At 40.4% G+C, this 23,519-nt stretch overlaps 1 protein-coding gene across 3 annotated transcripts in view; it reads right to left on the bottom strand.

Moving 5' to 3' along the window:
• Window positions 1-2,246: 2,246 nt before the first annotated feature.
• RFX8 (regulatory factor X8) overlaps window positions 2,247-23,519 on the bottom strand; it is a 34,734-nt gene continuing 13,461 nt past the window's right edge. Inside the window, exons 2-10 of one of the 3 annotated variants that reach the window (XM_078851148.1) lie at window positions 22,797-22,874; window positions 21,953-22,066; window positions 21,083-21,233; window positions 15,789-15,847; window positions 10,413-10,569; window positions 9,525-9,619; window positions 7,606-7,720; window positions 5,439-5,731; window positions 2,247-2,604 (exon numbers count right to left, since the gene is read on the bottom strand). In XM_078851148.1, coding sequence (XP_078707274.1) covers window positions 2,428-2,604; window positions 5,439-5,731; window positions 7,606-7,720; window positions 9,525-9,619; window positions 10,413-10,569; window positions 15,789-15,847; window positions 21,083-21,233; window positions 21,953-22,051 — 1,146 coding nt within the window. In that variant the 5' untranslated portion in view covers window positions 22,052-22,066; window positions 22,797-22,874 and the 3' untranslated portion in view covers window positions 2,247-2,427. Of the gene's footprint in view, window positions 2,605-5,438; window positions 5,732-7,605; window positions 7,721-9,524; window positions 9,620-10,412; window positions 10,570-15,788; window positions 15,848-21,082; window positions 21,234-21,952; window positions 22,067-22,796; window positions 22,875-23,519 lie in introns of those variants that run through there. The other 2 variants (XM_073327571.2, XM_073327598.2) reach the window with 2 other exon arrangements.

The raw sequence follows: 23,519 nt of genomic DNA, 5'->3' as shown, positions 1-23,519 counted from the left end.
AAACTCAACCCTGCCACCTGAAACAAAAGCTTAGGCAATATTGCTAAACAAAAGAATTTGGCTAGAATTCAGCTGGAAAGTATGTATCAACAGAGCCTACTGAACATACAAGAAATGTATTATAATTTCCACAAAATAATTCTTCTCCGTCAAAAGTCTGGCAATGACAAGCTAAAGGATGCAGCCACTTCAGTCATGCCAAATATACCTTTTCCATTTACTATCTTCTCTCCTTCCCCTTCACTGTACACTATTCCCCCCCCCCGCCCCATGTTCTAAACTGATTTGTTGGATAGTTGCAAAAGAAATAATATTCTATAGATTTAATCTAGACTACAGATTTAAAAACTAATTTAGTTCCATCGTGCAGTAGTGTTTGTCAGAACTCCACACACATTTTCTGCTCGTATAGATTAACTGAATAAGAAGATATTTTTATGACAAAAGGTAAAACATTATCTTTGGGATTATGGAATGTGATGAATGCATGAGGCCAAATTTTCCATTGATTTACATCCCAGGTAATCTCACTGATTTAGTGGAATTTAACAAGGTGTAGATCAGTGTAGACATTGTCCTACCTTTTTAGATTTATGTATCCTTTGTTAATTGGTATGTTTACCAACTAAGACCCTGATCCTGCAAAGATTAAGCACATGCTTAACTTTATGCACTATGAGTAGTCCTATTAAGTACAGGCATAAATCTTTGAAGGATTGAAGCTCAACATTTGTAATTTATTTTTTAAAGTAATTGTGTACTATCTGTTAGCATTATAGCACATTGGAAGTAGACTCTTTGCTAAGGAAATGAAATTTTACTATCTCTTAGTAATGTGTTATTAACTTTTCATTATATTTGTGCAAATTATTAAAGGGGGCAAATTTAAGGTTGGGCAAGGAGGTGTAATTTTCATCAGAGACTTTTCCTTTCACTGGAGACTCAGATACATTTTATAGGTCCTAGTCTCTTACAGTTCTGAAGAGTGGATGTCCCAGTTCAGGTCTTAAGTAGGTCTCCTGTTCCATTACATGATGAACTGCCTTGTGAGAATACGTGGCATTTCTAATCTCAAATATGAACTTTTATAAATAAAAGTGAACTGAAATCACTTGAACTATTAAGTATTTTTCACTTAAGTGATGTGGTGCTATTTATCACAGACTCACAGATCTGCAATATTTCATCTTCATATTTACAAGCACATCTGCAAAAGTGGTGCAAATAGGAGGTATTCTTAAACAATGGCACAAAGGCTTGCTTTTCTGACCCTCAATCCCCTTCTTTCCCCAACATATGTAAGATCTCCAAATTTTTAATCTATCCCCACAACAGAATGAACCCCGACTCTTTTTCTCTAGCAAATAACCCCAACCTGACCCTTTGTCAGGCTATCCGACTGTCCTCCTCACTTTTGAGTTCCCTCCCCATGGCTGGGCTGAGAACTACTTGGAGGCAGATGAAAGATAAGTGACAATTTCCAAAAGCAGAAAGAGGGAATATCAGGGGAGCTCAAATCAAGTAGACTTCCCCTGCCTCCCAGTTTCTTGCAATAGTGAGTTACATTCTACATGGTGAGATCAACTTCCTGTACTAATGCTTCTTAAAATGATTTGAAAGAGCTAATTCCCAAGTGTTGCCCTCATCACAGCTAGTCAGTCTCCCAAAGCAAATGCCGGTGATATAAATTTAGTATCCTGAAGAATACTACAAATTTTATACACATTTATTTCCAGTATTTCCCAGTATTTTCTGTATAATTCTATTTATGTGGTGGTCAGACAGCTAATTGAGACAATTCTGTGTTGGACATATGGGAAAATCAGTTACGTATTATAGGGCCTATTCTGTCTTAATAACAAAGTATGTGAGATACTGACTCCACAGTATTCTGCAGAAATGGGAAGTTCAGCAGGAGTTTTTCCAAAGATTCATGGCAACGCATATCCATGGATCTGAGATTAGAGCAGAGCTCTGTATAAATTGAGATACCTAGCATAATAGGATATGTCCAAGACAAAATGGCAGCCTGAACTCTGGTGTCCATATTGTAGACACAAAGGAGAATTTTGATGGGGTTAATAGTCCATTCCATAGTTCCTGTTGACTTTCTTTGGCATTGTGGTTTCAGGTAGGTCTTTAACATTATTGATGATAGAGCTATGAGAAACAGAGAAGAACAAAAACCAAGCAGGCAGGTACATTCCATGTTAGGATTTCTTATATATTTACTCAAATAAGCCAAACAGTTAAATACATCAGAACTTTAAATAAATAATAAATAAATAAATAAATAAATACTTTAACACAGTTCTGCAGCTAGTATTTACAGAAAAAAACTCTTTCATTTCACAGAAAAATAAAACATTTTTCTTAAATCTATATTAAGCATACAGATAAGTACAATAAATCCCTTGTAAACAATTCTTATGAGTCTGTTTGGATTTCCCTCAAACAAACACTAGTGCAACTCTGCTGTGCATCACAGGTGCGAAGAATAAATTTCTGTCCATCTTTCAGAGTAACAAGTGCTTCCTTTCCAACTGGAAGATGTAGTTTAACTGAACTTTTAGTTGCTTTGTCTTCCAACATGACCTGGATAAGCTGCAAATAAAACATGGAAGTGTAATTATTATCACTGTGGAGAGTGATCCTCCTGCTATTGAATAAAATGTCTTTTCTGTTTCAAGGGCCTGCTCCTGCAAACACTCATGTTTAGAAGAAGGATGATCCAGTGATTTGGGCACTAGCCTAGGGCATGGGAGACCCAGGAGTGAGTCCCTGCTCTGCCACAGCCTTCCTATGTGACCCTGGGCAAGTCACCTAGCCTCTCTGTGCCTCAGTTCCCCCATCTGTAAAATGGGGATAATAGTATTTTCCTGCCTCACAGGTGTATTGTAAGGATAGCTACAATGTAGACAGTGAAGTGCTCTGAACTGTCCTAATGCAAAGCACTGTATAAGAATTAGGTATCATTATGCCTGTGAATAACTTTGTGCACATGATTAGTGTTGTTGAATTCAGTGAGATTATTCATATGCATAGGTGCTTTCAGGATTGTGCCCCCGAATTTTTTACCTTTTCATTTAATTAAGTCTCCTCATAGCATGGGATATGTTTCTTAGAATCACCAGACTAGCCTTCAATATAATAATATATAATTGTACATACCCTGCCATATCCCCTCTCAATCTTCTCTTTTTCAAAATGAATAACCCTGGTCCTTTCAATCTTTGCTCCTGTGGCGCACATCGTTAGGGTGAAAATCTTGGTCTCATTAAGGTCAATAGGACTCTTGCCACTGACTTCTTTGGGGCCAGGTTAACCTTGCCTCTAATCATTTTAATTAACACATTTATATCTTTTTAATAGAGTATTTGAGATGAGGACACACCATTGATTTCTATAATGCAGTTAACTATTTCCTTATTTTTTCTATCCATTTAACAAATCAAAGCATTTGATTTGCTTATTTGCCATTGTTGTCCATTGAGGTTATAAGACACGTAGGTCTCTTTCCTGTGATTTACAGTGTACTGCATGTAATGTAGGTGTAGAACTGACTACGGCACAGTGCTCTGCAGATAAACCTACTGCAGGTGGTGCAGCTGGATGGGATTTTAATTTGGTAACAGGTAAACAGAGGAAGCACAGAGTGTGCAGGCTGGGGTTTTATGGATGAATGAACATTACTCAGGCTGAGGGAAAGACAGTGCAAGCTCTGTAATAAGCACCTTGATATTTACCCATTTTCCAGATGATTATTATTAATGATGATGTTTATGTATTCAGAACTGTGCTGTGACTTTCAAAACAGAAGTAAAAACATGGTCCCTGTGCCAAAAATTGTAGTCTACATTCAACATGAAGCAGCAAGTGAGGGTCACAAACAGATAGAGATGGGAGGGAAGAGGAAGGACAAGGGTGATAATAATATTACAGTTACTCAGTAAGACATAGACACCAAATGATGGTTCTGATTCAAGGGTTTTTATTTAGGAGTATTATTCCTACTCCTTCCTCTCACTTCTTGCAGGCTTCACAGAAGAACTGTGTTTTCAGCAGTGACTTCAAGAAGATGACGGTGGAAGTGTGACAAATAGGTTTTCCAAGCATAGCAGGCTGCTTGGAAGAAAGCATGGAGACGCCTGTGAGAGAAGAAGATGAAGAGTATGGAGACTGGTGTTGACAGAGCAGAAGGGGAAGAAGTAAAAGGCAGAAGGAGACCAGTTCAGAGATATTTGCAGAGGCTGCATAAGGTAGGGGTTTGCGTGCAAAGGTAAGAAATTTACCCTTGATATACAGAGGGACAGGAAACCAGTCAAGTGACCCACGGAGGGGGTGATATGGTTGAAGGGATGAGTGAGGAAGGTGATTTTGGCAGCAGCATTTTGGACAGGAGGGACGGAGAAGTTTCGTGTTAGAAACCCAAGAGGAGGCATTTGCAATAGCTGAGGTGGGAGAAGACAAGGTTTATGTCAAGAAATCTGGCTGTTCCAGAGACACGAGGTGCCAGCATCACCCACCACTATGTGGCTCCTCACTACCAGCTGACTTCTTATAACCTTCTTGGGCTGGAGCTCCAAAAGCCCCAGCTCCCTTCTAGTTTCTGCAACAGTCGCAGTAGTGAACACAGCCCCAGCAGCACCTTTACAGACCCTGTTTTTCGTGGTCCAGTGATATCAAAACCTGCATTCTAAAGTGATTTATTTTTTGAGGGAGTAGTAGAGTTGGGGTGACAAGAGAGGGTTGAGGGGGGTATGTGAAAGTAGGAGCACGGGGGAGAAGGCAGGAAAATGGAGAGTAGAGTGGTTTAGGGGAAAGGCATAGGGAAGGAGAAGGACAAAGTGGAGGGAGAAGGTAAGGATCGGGAGGTTGAAGGTGGGAAGCATAATGGGGCTGATGAGTGGGGTTGCATAACACCATTGGCTGCTAGTAGAGATGGGATACCTGGGTTGTGTGGTGTTCTGCTGAAGCTGATAGAATGCAGGTTCTGATGTCACTTTGAGGCCACGCCCAAGCTCACTTGTGGCACTGAATGTGCTGACCTAAAGAAGCAGTAGCCCTGACCCCAGTCCAGTACCTTTCCACTCTTGTCACTGAAGACCTGGGTAAGATGGTAAATCTTGGTAGATAAGGTTGGCAGCAAAGGAACTGGAGTGACCGTCAGGGTACAACTCCTTATAATATAACATTAGGTCTGAATCTTAGTGCAATTAACATGTGTCCAGTTCCAATGGCTGCTGCTTTCTAGAAAGATTTAAGATGTATGCTGCCAGTATATGATGAAGAAGAAATCTGAAAACTCTTACATATGTACAATATTATTTATATTACTCTTAGATGTTCAATATACATCCACACGTCATCATCTCTTGCAGTTGGTTTTTGAACATTAATTCTATTTTATCATTAAACAAATGTATGGTTAGTTTTACCTTGTTGCCTGTGGCTGAGTCTACCAGACAGCTCAGTACCCTGAGAATAATGCTGTTTAGATTAACATCACTCTGATTCTGTGTCAGAGTTACCCGAGTTGGCTCTGGGGCTCTGGCTTGAAACTGCTCAGCAGAAAAACTGTCCCAAAGGCGAGCAGGTTCATGAACTAGCTGGGTAGGTGAATCGTTTTGGTGCATGTCTGAGAGAGTTCCATCTCCTTCCTCTTCTATATGGGATTGGAGAATGTGAATAACATATTCCAAAAGTAGCAAATTAAACAAATGCCAGGATCCTAGGTTTAAACAACAACAAAAATCACTTGCAACGTCATCATTTTTAGAGTTTCATATAAACACTCTACTTAACCAGGTACACCTTCCTTTGTAAACCACATGGTGTCATTATATTAATAGGATATGGAGCATAATACTCACCGAATAAGAAATCTTGAACTATGTGTGCCTGCTCACCAACATGCAGGCAGAATATGCACTAAATACAGATTTTAAACATGGACTAACGGGGATCCCCCTTATTTTAACAATATGGGACAGTGTGGTTGTCCATCTTTCTTGTTTTGCAAGGGTTAACAACTTCCCACCATCCATGTTGCCTTGCTCACACTGATTAATAATTCCAGCCCTCCCCAAACAAAAAATCCTACTGACTGCATATAGTTTGAGGCTCAGTCAATGTAACTGTATGAGTGAAGCTGAAAAGCCCAACTTGGAGCCTGTGCCAAAGCCCATTGAAGCCCATGGAAAGACCCTCATTGATTTAATTGGACTGTAAACTCCACTCAGCAAAGACCAAGTCTTCTTCTGTGTCTTGTTCCGCACCAAGCACATTGTTGGCACTAAACAAGCAATTATGAATAATCTTAACAAGGAATGAACACTTTACATGGGCATAAACTAGGAAGGATCTTCAACCAAGGGTCTGTGCCTAGGAACTAGTTAATTTTTAAATGAAAAACTGCCTCTGCTCTTATCAGATTATGCTCTAGGAACAAAAAATGTAGGCCTCACTTACAGGACAGAGGACATTATCCTGGGAAGCAATGACTCTGAAAAACTTGGGGGTCATGGTGGATAATCAGCTGAACTTCAGCTTTCAGTGCAATACTCTGGCCAAAAGGGCTAACGTGATCCTTGGATGTATAAACAGGGGAATATCAAGGAGGAGTCGGGATGTTATATTTCCTCTGTATTTGGCACTAGTGCAACTGCTACTGGAATAGTGTGTCCACTTTTGATGTCCCCACTTCAAGAAGGATGTTAAAAAACTGGAGCATTCACAGAAGGGCCACAAGAATGATTAAAGGATTGGAAAACATGCCTTATTGTGAGACTCAAGGAGCTCAATCTATTTAGCTTAACAAACAGAAGGTTAAAAGGTGATTAGATCACAATCTAGAGGTACCTATGTGGGAAACAGAAATCTGATAATAGAGGGCTCTTTTATCTAGCAGGCAAAGGTATAACAAAATCCAGTGACTGGAAGTTGAAGCTACACAAATTCAGACTAGAAATAAGGCGCAAATTTTTAAGTGAGTGTAATTAACCACTGGAACAATTTACCAAGTGTTGTGGTGGATTCTCCATGACTGGAAATTTCTAAATCAAGATTGGATGTTTTTCTAAAAGATATACTCTAGTTCAATCACAGCTGTTCGACTCGAAGCAGAAATTAATTCATGGAAGTGTGTGGCGATGTGTTATGCAGATAGTCAGACTGGGTGATTACAGTACTCCCTTCTGACCTTAAAAAAATAAATCTATGAATAAGGCATTTTTTCTTCTTTGAGATGGTCTCTGCATATTTCCACTTGTAGAAGTATAGTTGTCAGTGCAATCCCCAGGAGGATGGGCTAAGGAGTTTTAATTAAACAAGAATTGCAGAATTGCCCTCCTGAAGCAAATATCAGATCTGGATAGCAAGTCAAGAAAATAGTTAAAGACCTCTCAGTGCTTCTCTTCTTCATCTTGGCCTTATGCTTGAAGGCAGCTGAGACCAGACCTTGAAGTGTCCTGAAAGTAAGGGCCTGCTGCAGGTTTAGGAGTCAATGCCAATGAGAGATTGGCACTGACTTTTCTGACACAAAAGGGACAAGGATCTGGGCCTATGTCCATTGCAGCATGGAGCATGAAAAAAGCTCTTACTTACCAAAACTGTCTGTATGGCACAGTGTCATAGCCTTGCTTATTGCAGTTAAGAGGAAGTTCCATCTCAGTTGGAAGTTAGCTGCTAATTTTCTAAACTCTTCTTTATTCTTGCTTGGCTGTAAATAGACAAATGACCTGACTCATGATAAGGTCAAATAAAGAATGTACATGTAGTACTGAAGACTTCACAAGCAATTTGTATACAGAAATAAAAACAATACAAGCAGTCTGAGATCCTCTGAGGGAAGATGCTATAGAAGTTCAAAGTACTATTATTATTTTTAAAAAAAATCACAACAGGAACTAATAGGGAATAATTAATTAACAGGGAGTACAGCTTCCCCTGATCCTTCCAAGGAGAAAGAAAAAGTAAATAACTCCATTTAAATTTACATGATTATCCCATCTAGCCCAAACTACCAGCACCACTGCAGCTACTGATAATTCTGATCTACCACTGGAGGAAATATTGAAAGGCTGGTGAGGCAAGAGAAGAAGTATGCACAGTATTAAGATAAAAAGAAAAGGAGGACTTGTAGCACCTTAGTGACTAACAAATTTCTTTAAGCATAAGCTTCCGTGAGCTACAGTTCACTTCATCGGATGCATGCAATAGAAAATACAGTGGGGAGATTTTATATACACAGAGAACATGAACAATGGGTGTTACCATATACACTGTAACGAGAGTGATCAGGTAAGGTGAGCTATTACCACGGGGGGGGGAGGAGGGACGGGGGGACGATGGGGGACGGGACGGGATGGGACAACAACAACAAAAAACCTTTTGTAGTGATAATCAAGGTGGGCCATTTCCAGCGGTTGACAAGAATGTGTGAGGAACAGTAGTGGGGGAAATAAACATGGGGAAATAGTTTTACTTTGTGTAATGACACATCCACTTCCAGTCAAGTCTAAGTTAATTGTGTCCAGTTTGCAATTAATTCCAATTCAGCAGTCTCTCGTTGGAGTCTGTTTTTGAAGTTTTTTTGTTGAAGAATTGCCACTTTTAGGTCTGTAATCGAGTGACCAAAGAGACTGAAGTGTTCTCCGACTGGTTTTTGAATGTTATAATTCTTGACGACTGATTTGTGTCCATTTATTCTTTTATGTAGAGACTGTCCAGTTTGGCCAATGTACATGGCAGAGGGGCATTGCTGGCACATGATGGCATATATCACATTGGTATATGTGCAGGTGAACAAGTCTCTGATAGTGTGGCTGATGTGATCAGGTCCCCTGAATAGATATGTGGGCACAGTTGGCAACGGGCTCTGTTGCAAGGATAAGTTCCAGGGTTAGTGTTTTTGTTGTGTGGTGTGTGAAACCAGTATTAAGTATAGTTACATCTATTTCCATAGGCACAGCTATTTCAGTATGAAAAACCACTTTTCTACCAGCTTCTCAGATTTTAACGTCTCCTAAATTATGAAGCATAGTTTTCAGTCTTATCTGCCTTTTCTTACAGGTTTTAGGTTATAAAGGAAGGTAATGTGTCATGTGAACTTAGACCAGATACTTGCATTCCCAGCTGTGTGATTATACAGGATGCATGCAAAGATGAAATCTGTGTCTGACAAATGCTTTCTTCTTTACATAATTTATGTAATCTTGATAATGTAGTCTGAATATTGGTATGCAATACCTCTGCTGCAAACTGCTGACAAGCAGGATAACAACTGACTTTACTGTAACATGAAAGACAAACATATGATAAATGGTGTGATTTTGCCAGAAGCTGGGATTGGGCAACGGGATGGATCACTTGATGATTACCTGTTCTGTTCATTCCCTCTGGGGCACCTGGCATTGGCCACTGTCGGAAGACAGGCTACTGGGCTAGATGGACCTTTGGTCTGACCCAGTAGGGCCGTTCTTATGGGTTTTTTTTCTTTTTTAAATAATGAGTTAATTCTGTACCTGAATGACAAAAGCTTGAAGATTTGAAGACATACAGTTCAGGAAAACCCTGACATCTGTGGAAGTATCCAGCAAGGAAATCAAGTTATTCAAGCCTGTAAAATATAAAAGGAACCCTTGCAGCATTTGGTTTACACTTCTCTTTAGCAGTAATGTAAAAAAAAAACAAAAAACATTAAACAACTGCTCACAACATATAATTAATACATTTTGGACCAGATTTTGACACCCCCATTAATGCTGGGAGGCACCTAACTCTGAAATTAATTCCATTCTATTCAGGATCATGTCCTTTTCCATCACTGTAATACATGACTACTCACCATGAGTAAAGGTGGCAGATTCTGGCCCTCTAAGAGTAGAGGTTATTTCAGTGAAAGGAGAATGGAGGGACTGAGTTTGTAAACACTATCAGATTAATAATTTGAGTTTTCACTTGATTCACAAAGCAGTCTTTTTCACCTGCTGATGTGGAGACAATTGCTTTCAAATGATAAAAGGAGTTTCTGAAAATTTTGCTGAGAAACTAAAAATTTAGCCACCATTGCCCAAACTCAGTTCGGATATGGCAAAAGCAAAATGTTTGAAAATTTTGAGCCGTAACTGAAAGCTTATCATTCTTATCCTTTAATGCTTAGAGAGTAACGTTATATGTACCAATCTCAATTTTACTGGACCTGTTCCAATAAGTAGTGTTATAGCAAGACTACGCTTCCAATTAGAAAAGATCATGAATAAACAAACACGGGGAAATGCTAAAGCTTAAATAACATGTGTGACAAGTGCTTCACTGAATGGAAAAATATTATAATAATACATAAATATTATAATAATATAATATATAATAATATAATATATAAATATTATAATAATATATAAACATATTACATTTGAGTTCCATGTCACTTTCCATTTCGTCCATATTTCTAAACTTCTTTTGCAAGGGGTTTCCAGGAATGTCCACAATTCCCTGGTTGATGATGGCATTCAAGTCTGATTTTAAAATAGTGACTCTGCTGTTGTTGTTCAAGACTATTCTCATTGTCTATAGATAAAGGGGAAAAAAGGAAATACCTTTAATTCTGTTAAACCCTTCTCTGTCAAAAAGTACCCCTTGTTCAGTGTTAAGTAAGAATGACATTACACAAACAGTCTGGTCCCCAAAGGACTAATTAGGCACATTTCAAGTTGTCCTCACAGAATGTTCAGTGATTGATGATTTACTTCTCAACTATATTCTGTATTCTTGAGCAAGGTGGAACAGACAATATTGACCAATATAAAATAAACTGGCCTGGTGAATTCTCAGTATGCGAGCCTGTTGCTCTTGTTGGATCATATTAAAGTAGTTCTGTATTAAAATCACAAATGAGTTTGATTCCCCATAGTTTAAATTCCAGGGTATTACTAATTAAGAGGTCTCTTGGTTTTTGGTACTGTTTCTCTCCCTCTCTGTGTGAAACTTGCAAGCTGCTAATTGTGTTAGTACATTCTAAGACAGAGTCTGTTCTCAAAGCAATTCTTTGTAACAACAACTACTCACACAGAGAGAGACTCAAAGCAATACTCTGTAACAACAGAAACAGCACCCAGAGACTCCCCGCCCTTTTGTTGTATTCATCTTGCTTCGTTAACAATTGTGATTAAAATAGAGATAGAGGATGTATGTGGATGGATGCTTGGTGTGGATAATAACTGAATGATCAGGGAGGTGCCAGCCTAAGAATCCAGTGTCCATTGGCTGAAGAAGGCATCAAGTGGAAATAACCAGAGGACCCCCGGAGGGCAGACTGGCTGGAATCCACTGAACAGCCTCAAGAATGGGAGAACCAAAGAACAAGATAACATCTGGCAGCACGGAGCCGTCAGGAATGTGACATCTGCTGATTGATTCAGCAACAGCATGATGAAAGCAGTTCCCATAGATTAGCATAGGAAGAAATTCCTATAAAAATGGACTCCACAAAGTGAGAACTTTGGGGTCTGATTCTGCAAACCAACTTCCAGGAGCATCAGATGAGCATCTGACAAGGCCCTACTCCCTCCTCATGTCCAGGCCACCTGGCCAGTGGCTTGGCATGAGCAACTCTAAGGCTGGTAACTATGATAACAACCTTGCAGAACCTGTGTGTGTGTTTGTATGAATGAATGTGTGAATAGATATGAGATTGAATGGAATGTTATAGCTATAACTAACTGCTGACTATGATTCTTTCTGTATTCACAATAAATGTGGCATTTTGCCTTTTCCCCTTTAATAAGATCCTGCTGGTTTTTATTTTATTGGTATAACATTCTTATATCAAAGAATATTGTAGTCTTATAAAGACTGAAGAATAAAAAGGTGTATCAGGACGAACTTTTCCTCAATGGCAATGGACATTGATGTGTGTGTCTCAATTAAATTCACAGGCAATGTTTCACATCCTGCTCAGAAAATATAACAGCCCTATCTCTGAGATCTGAAATGTAAAATTGGTTGAATTATTTGTTAAAATAGTATTAGTTGACACTGAATACCTTTTCCTTTGTTTGTGAATCATTTGTGAAGTGATTCTGATTTATTCAGTGTATTCCTCATTCACACCTATTCCCCCAATACTTTCAGCAATTAATTTTCAGCTTGTAGATTGTTTATGAACTGTTCACTTCACCTATTTACTATTCATAGGTTGTGACTGGTTACCTTTATCACACAGTATTATTTTGGCTTTCCTAATGAAACTTTTAAAATGGGAAAATAATGAAGAGAAAATAATAGATGATGAATAATGCACCTCTGGTATGGACTTCCAGATGAATAATCATTTGTGTTAAAACCCAGAAAACTTTCAGGATTCACAAACATTTTCACAAAAACCCAGCAATCAACTGGATATTTGTGAATAATGAATGAAAGCACAAATAGCAGTGGAGTACAATAGGCTAATTTATTTGCAAATATAATTCTAACCTGTTTTTTTCCATTATTTACCCCATTTGACTGCAATATCAATAACATTCCAGTCCTCATTCATTTTAGTTTAATGCAGTTCATCTTGCAAAACAGTTTTTGGGCAGGATTAAATATTACCCCCTTCTTCTCCCTGTTTCACTGGGAGTTTCCAGGCTCACAGGAAACAACAAACTAGAAACACCTGACTTACAAAACACCCCTGCCTTTTTCTGTTATCAGGAAATAAGACCACCCCAGGCTTCTAACAGCAGCTGCTAAAACCAAGAGAATGCGACTCTGAACATTAGTGACAAAATATGGGTGTGGCATCCTCAGTATGACACCCAGTTCCATATTTCCATTTCTTTAGACCCCATTGGTGCAGTGCAGCAATTTATTGTGTTGGGCTATGAGTGAGGGCTTGCTGACTAAAAACCAACCCTCACAACACCTAGATAATGCTTATGGAACATAAGAAGCAATCAGAGGAAATGGCAGAAGTTATATCCACACTCCTCTTTGAAGAGGTATGCCCAGGGCCGTCCCTAGCTATTGTGTGGCCCTACGCAGCCCCCCATGGGGGGGGCGCCTCTGCAGGGGGGCTGGCCCCAGGCCTCTGCGGGGGCGGGGGGGAGGTGCAGGCCCAGGCCGCCACGGGAGGGGGCGGGGCTGGCTTGGGGGACAGGGGGAAACCACCCCCCAGCACTCACCAGCGGCACGGCCAAGTCACTGCACTTTCCGCCGCTGATGAGTGCAGCCCCAGTCCTGCTGCAGAGCTCAGGAGAGTGGGGGCAGGGGCAGAGGAGGGGTAGGGGCCGAGGAGGGGTAGGGGCCTGGGGAAGAGCCAGAGCAGGGGCTGGAGCAGCACACAGCTGCACAGGGCACCAGGAAATTTGGGTGCCCCAAATTTCCTGGTGCCCTACGCAGCTGCGTACTTTGCGTATGGGTAAGGATGGCCCTAAGTATGCCCATTTTATTACATCCCCAATTATTTCTGGGTGTCCCAACATCAGCAGATGTCAAGTGTGCTTCTTATCATCTGCACATGGCAGAGAGGTTACATCATTCTCTTTCAGATGCTGATCTTGCCAAGGTTGCCCATGCTTTGTCACCAGGTGGTTAGATTATTGCAAAGCACTCTGTGTGGAGCTATGTGTTTATACCATTCAGAAATTGCAGTTGACGCAGAATGCAGCAACACAGTCATTCAGTGGTGTTACTCATTCGGAGCATAGTGCACTGGCTGCCAATTTATTTCTGCATAAAGTTCAAGGTGTACTTTGAGTGTAGGAGGGTTTGCTTTTGACCTATAAAAGCTCCATGTGGTTTGGGTTCTATCTACCTGAGTGACCACCTAATTCCCTGTGAGATACCTATGTGTTTCTTATGATTATTTGAGGTGTTCAGGCTATCAGTCCTGTAGCATAACCAGGAAGGGGCTGAAGGCCCAGTGAGGGATCTAGTAGAACGATCCAATGAAGGATCCTTGACAGGCATTTGCTTCCTGCCTTGGTTCACCAGAAGCCACCAAATCTGGACATGAAATAGTCTCTAATGTAATAAGCTGTAATAGAGGCTATCTTGATGAAGGAAGGTTTTCTGAAAGTTTGTTTTAAAGACTTATTTCATATTTCACTTGTTCAAATATGTGTTTTTAAAAACACATTCCCATTTACACTAACGCCTCTGTATACTGCTCTGGTAGTTTAAAGGGGCCTTACACATGTGAGTGGTAGAAAGGGCTCTTAGTGTAAATAAGAATCAGGCCATAATATATTTAGGGTATAAGGGCAACTTACAGTTGCACAGATTCTAGATGATGCTAGATGGAACCTAAAGCTGCCAGAGATTGCCACTGGAGAATTCCCCTGGCATAGGGTGAATTTCATCTGGAATAAAGCTCACTGATGTAAGTTAAAGCTGACCCCCAGTAACTTTAATTTGTGCTGAGAGGGGGCAGCTGAGTATCAGAGAACTGAAAGCAGCTCCCTGACAGCAGAACTAAAACACAGTGACAAAACAAGCCTAGTAAATCTAAATAAACACATTTTGAATTAATGGGTGTCATAGGCACCCTGAGTCTTGCAGGTTGTTCTGTAAGGTGCATAAGAAATAGTGATGAGGGCAGTGAGAGCCTGACCTTATGAAGTATTCAGCACCCTTAAGGCATGCTGCAGTCAATGGGAGTTGAGGATGCTTGTCCCCTCACAGGACAGGCCTGGTGTGTGTGTGGAAGGGGGCAATTTGATTTTTAAAAAATGTATGATCTATTTTTAGCTTTTTAAATTGTGTCTTTTTTATTTTGCTAATGCTGTGGTTTTCAATAAACTAAATGAAAGGCCTCCCCTCTGCCTCACCTTGCTCAGGGGTGAAGAGGAGGGTAGTAATTACCACTAGTATTTTGGCTCACCTTTGTTGGTCTGCATATTGGAGGGGTGTAGCCACCACACACTTTTCCTCCTCCTCCCTGCCCACTCCTTGCATATCTGCTCAGGGCAGAGTAAGCAAATGTGCAGTACTCTTTATCCCTGCACATCTAGACCCAAGGTAAAAGTAGCTCATGCAAAGGAGGGGAGAGGAGTGCAGCCCACCTCGCAATCTAGCCATAAATAAATAAAATTTTGTTATAAAATATACAACATACTAGTTATGGGGTTAGAAAGCCAGCTCCTTGCTGAAGTTTTTCTGGTCATTTTATTTAGGAAGAATAGCACTGCGGGGCCAACAAGGAGTTGGAGACCCACACTGTCATTGATCTTATATTTCCTGTTTTAGACCATGATCATCCCTCCCATGACAAAACCCATAGAAGGTGACCCCAAGGAGGAAAGCTGTGTGAAAGCAAGCTTGCAGAGATCCTTGCTGATTGTCCTATTGGGGATGGAGTGGTGAGGATGGCCTACCCTAGCGGAAAAGGGCACAGGCTTGTCTCCACACCTGACTGATTCCCCAGGGATCTGTGCAAAGGCCTTGTGTCTCTGAAACAGCTTGAACTCTAGCTTGAACTCTCCTCCTCAGCTCCCTGCTAGTGTGGCTTCATTACAGCTGTGGTACCGGCATGGATCCTGACTTTATTTGAGAGGCTTCTGCAGGATCCAGAGTGGTAAACAGTGCAAAGGAGTGCTCTCCGTGTGTGGACTTAGGAGGCATGATTTGACCCCCCAATCATGGCTTGTAGCAATACACAAACATAAAGAAATGTTTTGTTGTTATATTACAAAAAGAGTGTGTAAAATAGTTAACCAAAACCTAGGTCAGGCTTATTACATGTGAGGTGTTCAAGCCTTGTGCTTTATGGGTTCTGGTTTTAAAAAGTACATAAAACATACCTTTGCCATATTAGAAAGATACGTCTTTCTTCTTAGTCTTTTTACAAACACAGTAACTTCTGTTAAGGAGGAAGAGGCAGGTGTTTCTTATCATTGGCATTTTAAATTCTAAAGCACATTAATGAAGACAGATATTATAATTTAGAAAATGGGCCCCTGAAGGAGCAATGTGAAAGGCTGAGGGCTTAATCCTGCAAGGTATTTAGTGCCTTGACTTCAAAGACAGTTGAAGTACTCAGTATCTTGTAGGATTCAGCCCTATCATTCTAAAGCTTGCAGTTAGCAGACAATAGCTGCACTGATTAAAACTTATTCCTAAAATTAATAGACTCATGACAAAGAGGAGAAAACCCCCAAGATTTCCCCCCCACTATACTTTTTCTTTTTTACTTGCAGCCATATGCTGTTATATTACAATTTAAGATCAATTAAAGCAACAACAATTATAAACGTTTTCAATTTTGATTTAAAAACCGAAACCTTCGCCTTCCTGATTCCACAGTCCATTATTCTTAGATAATGACTAAGAGCTGGTATTTTGTTTCCAGTAGCACTCACAATGTGCTAGACACTGAAACACTCGGAAAGCATTGTCCCTGCCCTGGGATCTTAAGGATAAAATATTGTTTATGTCTTATCCTTAGGTGCAGGGAGATCCAGTGTAACTATAAAATAAGTTACAGAAGTTTCCAGACGGACATTCTTTTCTCTGATTAGTATCCATGACCTTCTGGGGTTTATGCAGGCCAGAAGGCTATGTTTATTTCTGAATAAGGCCCAATATAATATATTACCCACAAAAGACTATGTTAAAAGAACATTATTAAGGTTGCAAAGTCAAACACTCAAACGTTATGTAAGGCCAGCGTTAAGATTGCCTTTGAAACCTTAATTTGACCCCCTTGTGCCTATGCATTACGATACAGTCTTTAATTAGATGATCACACACTAGTTTTTCCACTGGACCCCTGTCTCATTCACTGTGCAGGATGGATGGTGCTCAGTTAATGAGCAGATAATCAATATTCTGTGGTTGTACAGCATCTAGCACCATGAGGTCCTGGTCCATGACTGGGGCCTAAGTGCTATGATAACACAGATAGTCATTATAATCCTCATTTTACAGATGGGAACTGATGCACTTAGAGACATTATGGTAAAAAATATCCACTAATTTTGGGTGCCCAATTTGAGACACACAGGTCCTGATTTTTCTGAGTTCTTAGTGTTATATAGGACTTTATATATTCAAGCTCCCATTGACTTTAGTTACAGCTGTCAGTGCTTAGCACAAATCAGGCCCCAGGGTCTCAAGGTGGGCACTCAGAAAGCGAGAAACAGTTAGTGACCATTGACAGACAGGGCAATTGCCTGCAATATCTTTGGGAGACCATACTGTATTAAGTGTATGAATGGTTTATGTATCATTGTGGGCCAGGGACTGAATGCACCCCATGGGGGGAGAGTTACCACAGTTCGTCCAGAAAGTGAAAATAGTAGGGGAGAATTAAGGCAAATCTCTCAAATTATAACACCTCCAAAGAGGTACCTCTCCTCGGGAGGCTCACATATTTTGCTTCAAACTAGGTTCTCCAGAGACCAACAGACAAAGAAAGGACTTTGGGATAAACAGCCTGAGCTTAAACTGACTCAGGGCCATGGTTCCGTTCCTGATCTAAAGATGAAATGAACTTGTAACCAAAGGGAAAGCCAGCTATGGGGTCTGAAAGACTGACACCTACCAAACCCCTGTGTTGCAGCTGGGGGTGATGTCTGAAACTTTTTAGCATGCGTGTAGTTTCTTTTATTGTTTTTATATTCTTTCTTCCTTGCTTTTACCTTAAGAATACATGTGCTTGCTTAGAAGGAGCTGTATGGTAACTTGTAACTGCTGTCAATACACTGGTCATAGCCCGCAGAGAGAAAGCACAGCACAGGCACTGTCTTTCAGGCAGACTGGCTTGCTGGGGATGTCACAGTGTAGATCAGGAAGCAGTGCAGCCTAAAAAATCCCTGTCAGAAGGGAGTGAGACATGGGTGACCACCCAGGAGAGGTGACAACTTGGAGCTGTAAACCTTTAAATGAGTGCCCTCGAGGGACCATGGAAGGTAAATACAGGTGCAGTTACCCTGAAACTATGACAACTACCTCTGAAAAGTTTTGGTTAAGTAACTTGCTTAGCAATACATACAAACTCTGTGGCAGAAGCAGAAACAGAATCCCATTCTTGGATTCCGTTCCAGTTTCTGGCAAGGAGTGTGCTCCAGTGGGCACACTCTCTTCTGATTATTTTTCCCTAACTTAACCCTTCAGTCCCATTCTACTTGCCAGTTTCAGTCTGTATTCTTCAGGTTTCTTAGCCCAGTCTAAGTCTCCTTGCCCAACCAATCCCAGTTCCCACCTCCTGACTCCTTCATCTGATTTGTCTCTTACCACCCAACCACTGGTGCCCAGTCCTAGTCTCCTATTCTGGGCTCCTCATCCAATCTCAGTCTCCCTCACCCACTCCCTGTCTCCTTGTGCCAGTCTCTTTGTCCAGCCCATACCAGTTTTCCCGTCGCAACTGAGCTCCTTGTCAGATCTGTCTCCCCATCCCTTCTCTGTTTAACCCTCACTGCTTCATTGCCACAGTCTCCTTGTGCAACCAGTCCCAGACTACCCCAATCTCCACATCTGATCTCAGTGTTCCCCCACCATAGTCAAGTAGCTCCCAGTTCTGCCAAATCCATTTCCCTCACTGTTGCCAGTCCCACTCTTTCCCTCCAACTCCCAGTTACAGTTCTCTCCTCCGTATGTTCCAGTCTCTACAGACTCCTTAATCCAATCTACCCCTTTCTCTCCCCCTATCATCTGTTTTTTATCCCCTCTGTATTTGAAGCAGATGGCTTCCTTCTCCACACTCCCTGGCTGCCATCAGGGAGGGTCATGAGAGCACAAGAGAGACAGGTTCCTTGCTCTCCATTCTGGTGCCAGCCCCCACCCTAGCCTGCAGCAGCCAAGAGCAGCCATTACAGTGAACGTTTGTCTTCACCCCGGTAGCCCTGGAGCATGTTCAGTTTTTCTGTGGAGATGGCATATGTGCAGTCTGGCAGCATTAGGAGCTAGGTTGACCATATAGAAAGTGTAAAAAATGGGGGTGGGAGTGGGGGTATAATAGGCACCTACATAAAAAAAAACCCCGCAAATATCAGGACTGTCCCTATAAAACTGGGACATCTGGTCACCCTACTAGAAGCTGTGAGGGGATGGAGCATGCTCACTTAGTATGGAATCGTCAGAGATTTTACCTGATAAGCTCTCTCAAATCTAGTAAGCATGTGCAAACTGAAATTTTTCCAAGCTTTATAACTTGGCCAAATTTGGGCAGATTTTCACAGGGACAGCATAAGGTACATCCCTGACACAAAGCCTCCTCCTCCCCCTTGGTCAAATTTCAGGGCATGATGAGAGCGCTAGAGTATTTCAGAGATATACTTCTCTACTCCAGACATGTCTCCTTCTGTCCAAACTAAAATCCCAGACTGTCTCTCAGACATCGTCTTGTGGATGTCTAGCCATCAGCCATCAAGCTCAACCTAGCAAAAAGGAGCTCCTAATTCTCCACCCAAACCTTTCCTACTATCTCCTTTCTCAATCACTGGACAACACGGGCCGTCTTCTCTGCCACTAAGTCCAGTAACCTGGGTGTCATCTTCAACTCAGACCTCAGCCTGGATGTGAGGACCTAGGAAATGTCTAACTCTTGCAGATTCTTTCTGCATAACACCTCTAAGATACAGCCTTTCCTATCCATCCACACAGCTAAAACTCATGTCCAAGCTCTCATCATCTCGCATCTCAATCACTGCAACATCATCTTCCCTGACCCTTGCCCTGTTGCTATTCATTCAGAATGCTCCTGCAAAGATCATTCACCTAGCGTTTGACTATGTCACCCCTCTCTTTACATCCCTTCACTGGCTCCCTCTCCACTATCATATCAAACATACACCATTTATCTTCACTTTCAAGGCCCTTCATGACCTACCATCACCCATTCAGTAATGAAACACTGACTCCCAACTCTGATCAGCCCATGATGTCAGCCATCATCACCCACTTAAAATTTTCAAACACCTATATGCTTTCTGCCATGCTGCCCTTCATGCTTGGGAGAAGCTCCCTATAAACATCCATAAAGCAGCCTCATTATCCACCTTCAGAATCCTCCTTAAAACTGCACTTTACTGTGAGGCCTACAAAAAATTGACAACAGTTAGTGCTGAGACCACTGCCTATCATGCTGGCTGTTTCCTTGTACTGCCCCATCTGTCTGTCTGTATCCATCTGTTGTCTCTGGTCTTAGATTGCAAGCTCTTTGAGGCAGAGACTGTCTTTTTGTTCCATGTTTCTACAGCACCTAGCACAATGGGGCTTTGGTACATGTCTGGGCTCCCAGGAGCTATGACGTTGATGATGACTGATAATAATAATAAAGAATAAAGAAAGAAAATGCTTCAGATTTTTTAACATGGGCAAAACAACGTATTTTCTTCTAGCCTCGTTCTCATAAATGGCTGAACTGTTCCCCCTGAAATTTTCCAAGAAAATTCAGTTTGAGGCAGTCACCTAGCATGGAAAATTTCAACCCAATTTTTTAAAGTTTAGCAAAAAGTTATAAGAAACTGAAAACAGGGTCTCATAATGGGAAGTGTTGGGCAAGCTTAATAATAGATGATGCTACCAACCCTGCATATAATAATTTCGTAAATGAATAGGAACTTTGACGTTTGTTACAGCTTACAAAATGGCCAATTACAAAACCACTATTTATCTGTTATTTGTAAAGTTACACTCAGGTATTTATTTTGTTTACCAAAATACTGGTCATGTACTATAACTTTAAGACAGACCTTGCTGTCAGTTTCAGCTATTTCTAACTATGATCTACCTTCTCTGCACCTTATTCATAATCATTGACACTGCCAAAGAGGCTATGCTAAGGCACAGGATTTACAAAAGGTATTATAAACACTCTTACTTAGCATGGTTTAGCATTGACTGGATATACTTTGGTTAAAACTGTTTTTACAAATCGTTGAGACTACTTATTTTTGGTTGTAACCAAATTAATCCGAGTTCTCACAGGTATCAAAATCATGCCACCTGAAAGTTTTTAAAATCATATTATCAAAATCATAGTCTTCTTTGCACTGTAGGTGGAGCTTAAAAATAGATTTGTTATAAAGTTTTGGACAATTTCTATCCATCCATCCATCCATCCACTAATAATTTCTCTATTCCTGATGCACACCTTTGATTTTGGACATCCGTAGTAAGAGTGGAAAATCTTCCAAAACAGTAAGCAGCCAGAGTTTAACATTTTTACTGAACAATCTGACTGACTTCAAATACTGTATAGAGACATCTTCCAGGAAGTCATCAAGCAGAATGCTCTCCATTTCCTAAAACAGAGGTTCATAGGGAAAATAAATTATTTTTGGCTTACTACAGATGCTTCTAGCATCATAAGACAAAATTATATTTATGGCCTAAATCTGCATAATACTAAGAGCCTGTTCCTGCTTTCACTAAAGTCAATGACAAAACTCCCATTGATTTTAATGGCAGCAGGAACAAATCTATACAACTTAGACCTCAGCCTGGATGTGAGGTCTATACAAGCCTAATTAAATAAATGATGTTTAGTTATCAAACATTATTATGATGGCCAATTTCAGGTAAACGGTAAACTCTTATGAATGAAAAGCTATATGTTTCAATATGGAATTTCACCAAAAGTATGTACTGCTGTCAAAGGAACAACATAGGTTTGTTTGTTTTTTTAAAATGGCACTAATTCAGTGTTCATTCTTCATCAGATGCAACCTCAGATAAAATAGCCCAAGGTCATAAAAGCAAATTCCATGGGATGTAGGCTGGATCTTTTAAAGGAGCCTATGGAAATTCAGTGAGAGTGGGGTGGCAAACTCCAATGGGCTCATCCAAAAACCTCAGCCATAGAGCTTCAGCATAGAGTACAAAGAACAGATTTAAGATTCAGGTGGTATTTCCCGGGTACAGATAATAATAAACATCTGTGATTATGTCTCAAATAGAATTATAGAAAAGATATGAACAGATAGCAAAATAATTGCAATAAACAAATCTGTGTCTACAGTACCTTGAACAGCTGTTTATCATAGCATTTAAACAGTCTGCATACATCTGGCAGGGACATAAGCATTACTGTTTCAGGCTGCAAAGACTTCCAGAATGACATGATACGGTCTTCCACCTATTGCACAAATTCTTTGGTTAATATTCATTAAATCTGCACTTGTAGAACGCTAAACTGAATGCAAACAACACAACACTCCTCAGTGCAGCAGAGAGAGGAGCCAATAGTGGTTCCTTGGTTCTCTTCCTGGCTCCATCCTAGCCCTAGTTCAGGCCCAGGTTAGAGCAGCCAGGGGGAGCCAGTTAAACCTTAAAAGGAAGAATCAAAATTGAAGAAAAAAAGAAAAGAAGCAGTAGCATAAATATGGCCCCAGATATGGGGCTAACTGGCTGAATATGAACTAGGCCTTTCTCAAGAACAGTTCTGTAAATCACCCCCTCAAGCAACCCATGTTTAAATAGAAATCAGCCAAAATCTAAGGCAAAGTTTGGTAGAAGTCTTGTTCTCCTTAGAGTGTTCTGAGATCCACCAAGCATTTTTTCCTCTTTCAAAAGTCAGCATCTGCCCTTTGCAAAGTATTTAAATTCGAACTCATTTTAAATTTAATGGGAGTTAGGCACATAAACAGTTGGGTCTCTAATTTGGTCTTTGGAACATGTAAGTATGTTATGTTAACAAAGTATTCCAGAATGATTTAACTGAGTGCTCATTTTGCATATAAATAATCACCACCTGACAAAGAAAGTGAACTACATGGAAATAATTTTGTCATTACAATCAGTTTTTGTCATCTAAATAAATCACTAATACTCATATTTACAGATATGTTATTAAAACAAGGGTATACCCTGTCAAGTTCTTTGTTCCTCAAGTTCTGTAAAACATCTTGACAGTAGTTACAATAATCATCAGCAAGCAATGCAACCTAGAGAATGCAAACAAAAAAGAGTCTGCAAAACAATCACACAGGCCAAGAGCTAATTTTCTTGATTACTGAATGGCTAAACTTACTATTTTATATGAGTGTGTCTTTCCTAACTCTTGCTCCCAAGAAGAAAATCTCTTGAATTCAGGCAAAGGGGATCCACATTTGTCTTTCTCTGTCTGCAAATTGATACCAGACTGGAAACAATTTAAAGGCTTACTTTTTTAAAAACAATCACTTTGTTAGATTTTTAAATTTAAACAATAAAATGTTAATAAAAGAAGAACACACTTATCTTACTAACATTTCACATTATATTAAAGGCACTCAGGCCCAGATTTATAAAGGTATTTAGTCATTGCTGTGCTCAGCATCACAACACCTAACTGATTTAGGAGCAGGAGTACTTGTGGCACCTTAGAGACTAACCAATTTATTTGAGCATAAGCTTTCGTGAGCTACATAAGCTGTAGCTCACAAAAGCTTATGTTCAAATAAATTGGTTAGTCTCTAAGGTGCCACAAGTACTCCTTTTCTTTTTGCGAATACAGACTAACACGGCTGTTACTCTGAAACCTGATTTAGGAGCCTGAATCCCCTCAACAGTCAATAGGATTTAGACTCCCCAGTTCCTAAATTCCTTTT

Source organism: Lepidochelys kempii, chromosome 1 (genome assembly GCF_965140285.1).
Source record: "Lepidochelys kempii isolate rLepKem1 chromosome 1, rLepKem1.hap1, whole genome shotgun sequence".
NCBI lineage: Eukaryota > Metazoa > Chordata > Testudines > Cheloniidae > Lepidochelys > Lepidochelys kempii.
The sequence above is the reverse complement of the archived record's forward strand: the minus strand, read 5'-3'. Positions and strand labels throughout refer to the sequence as shown.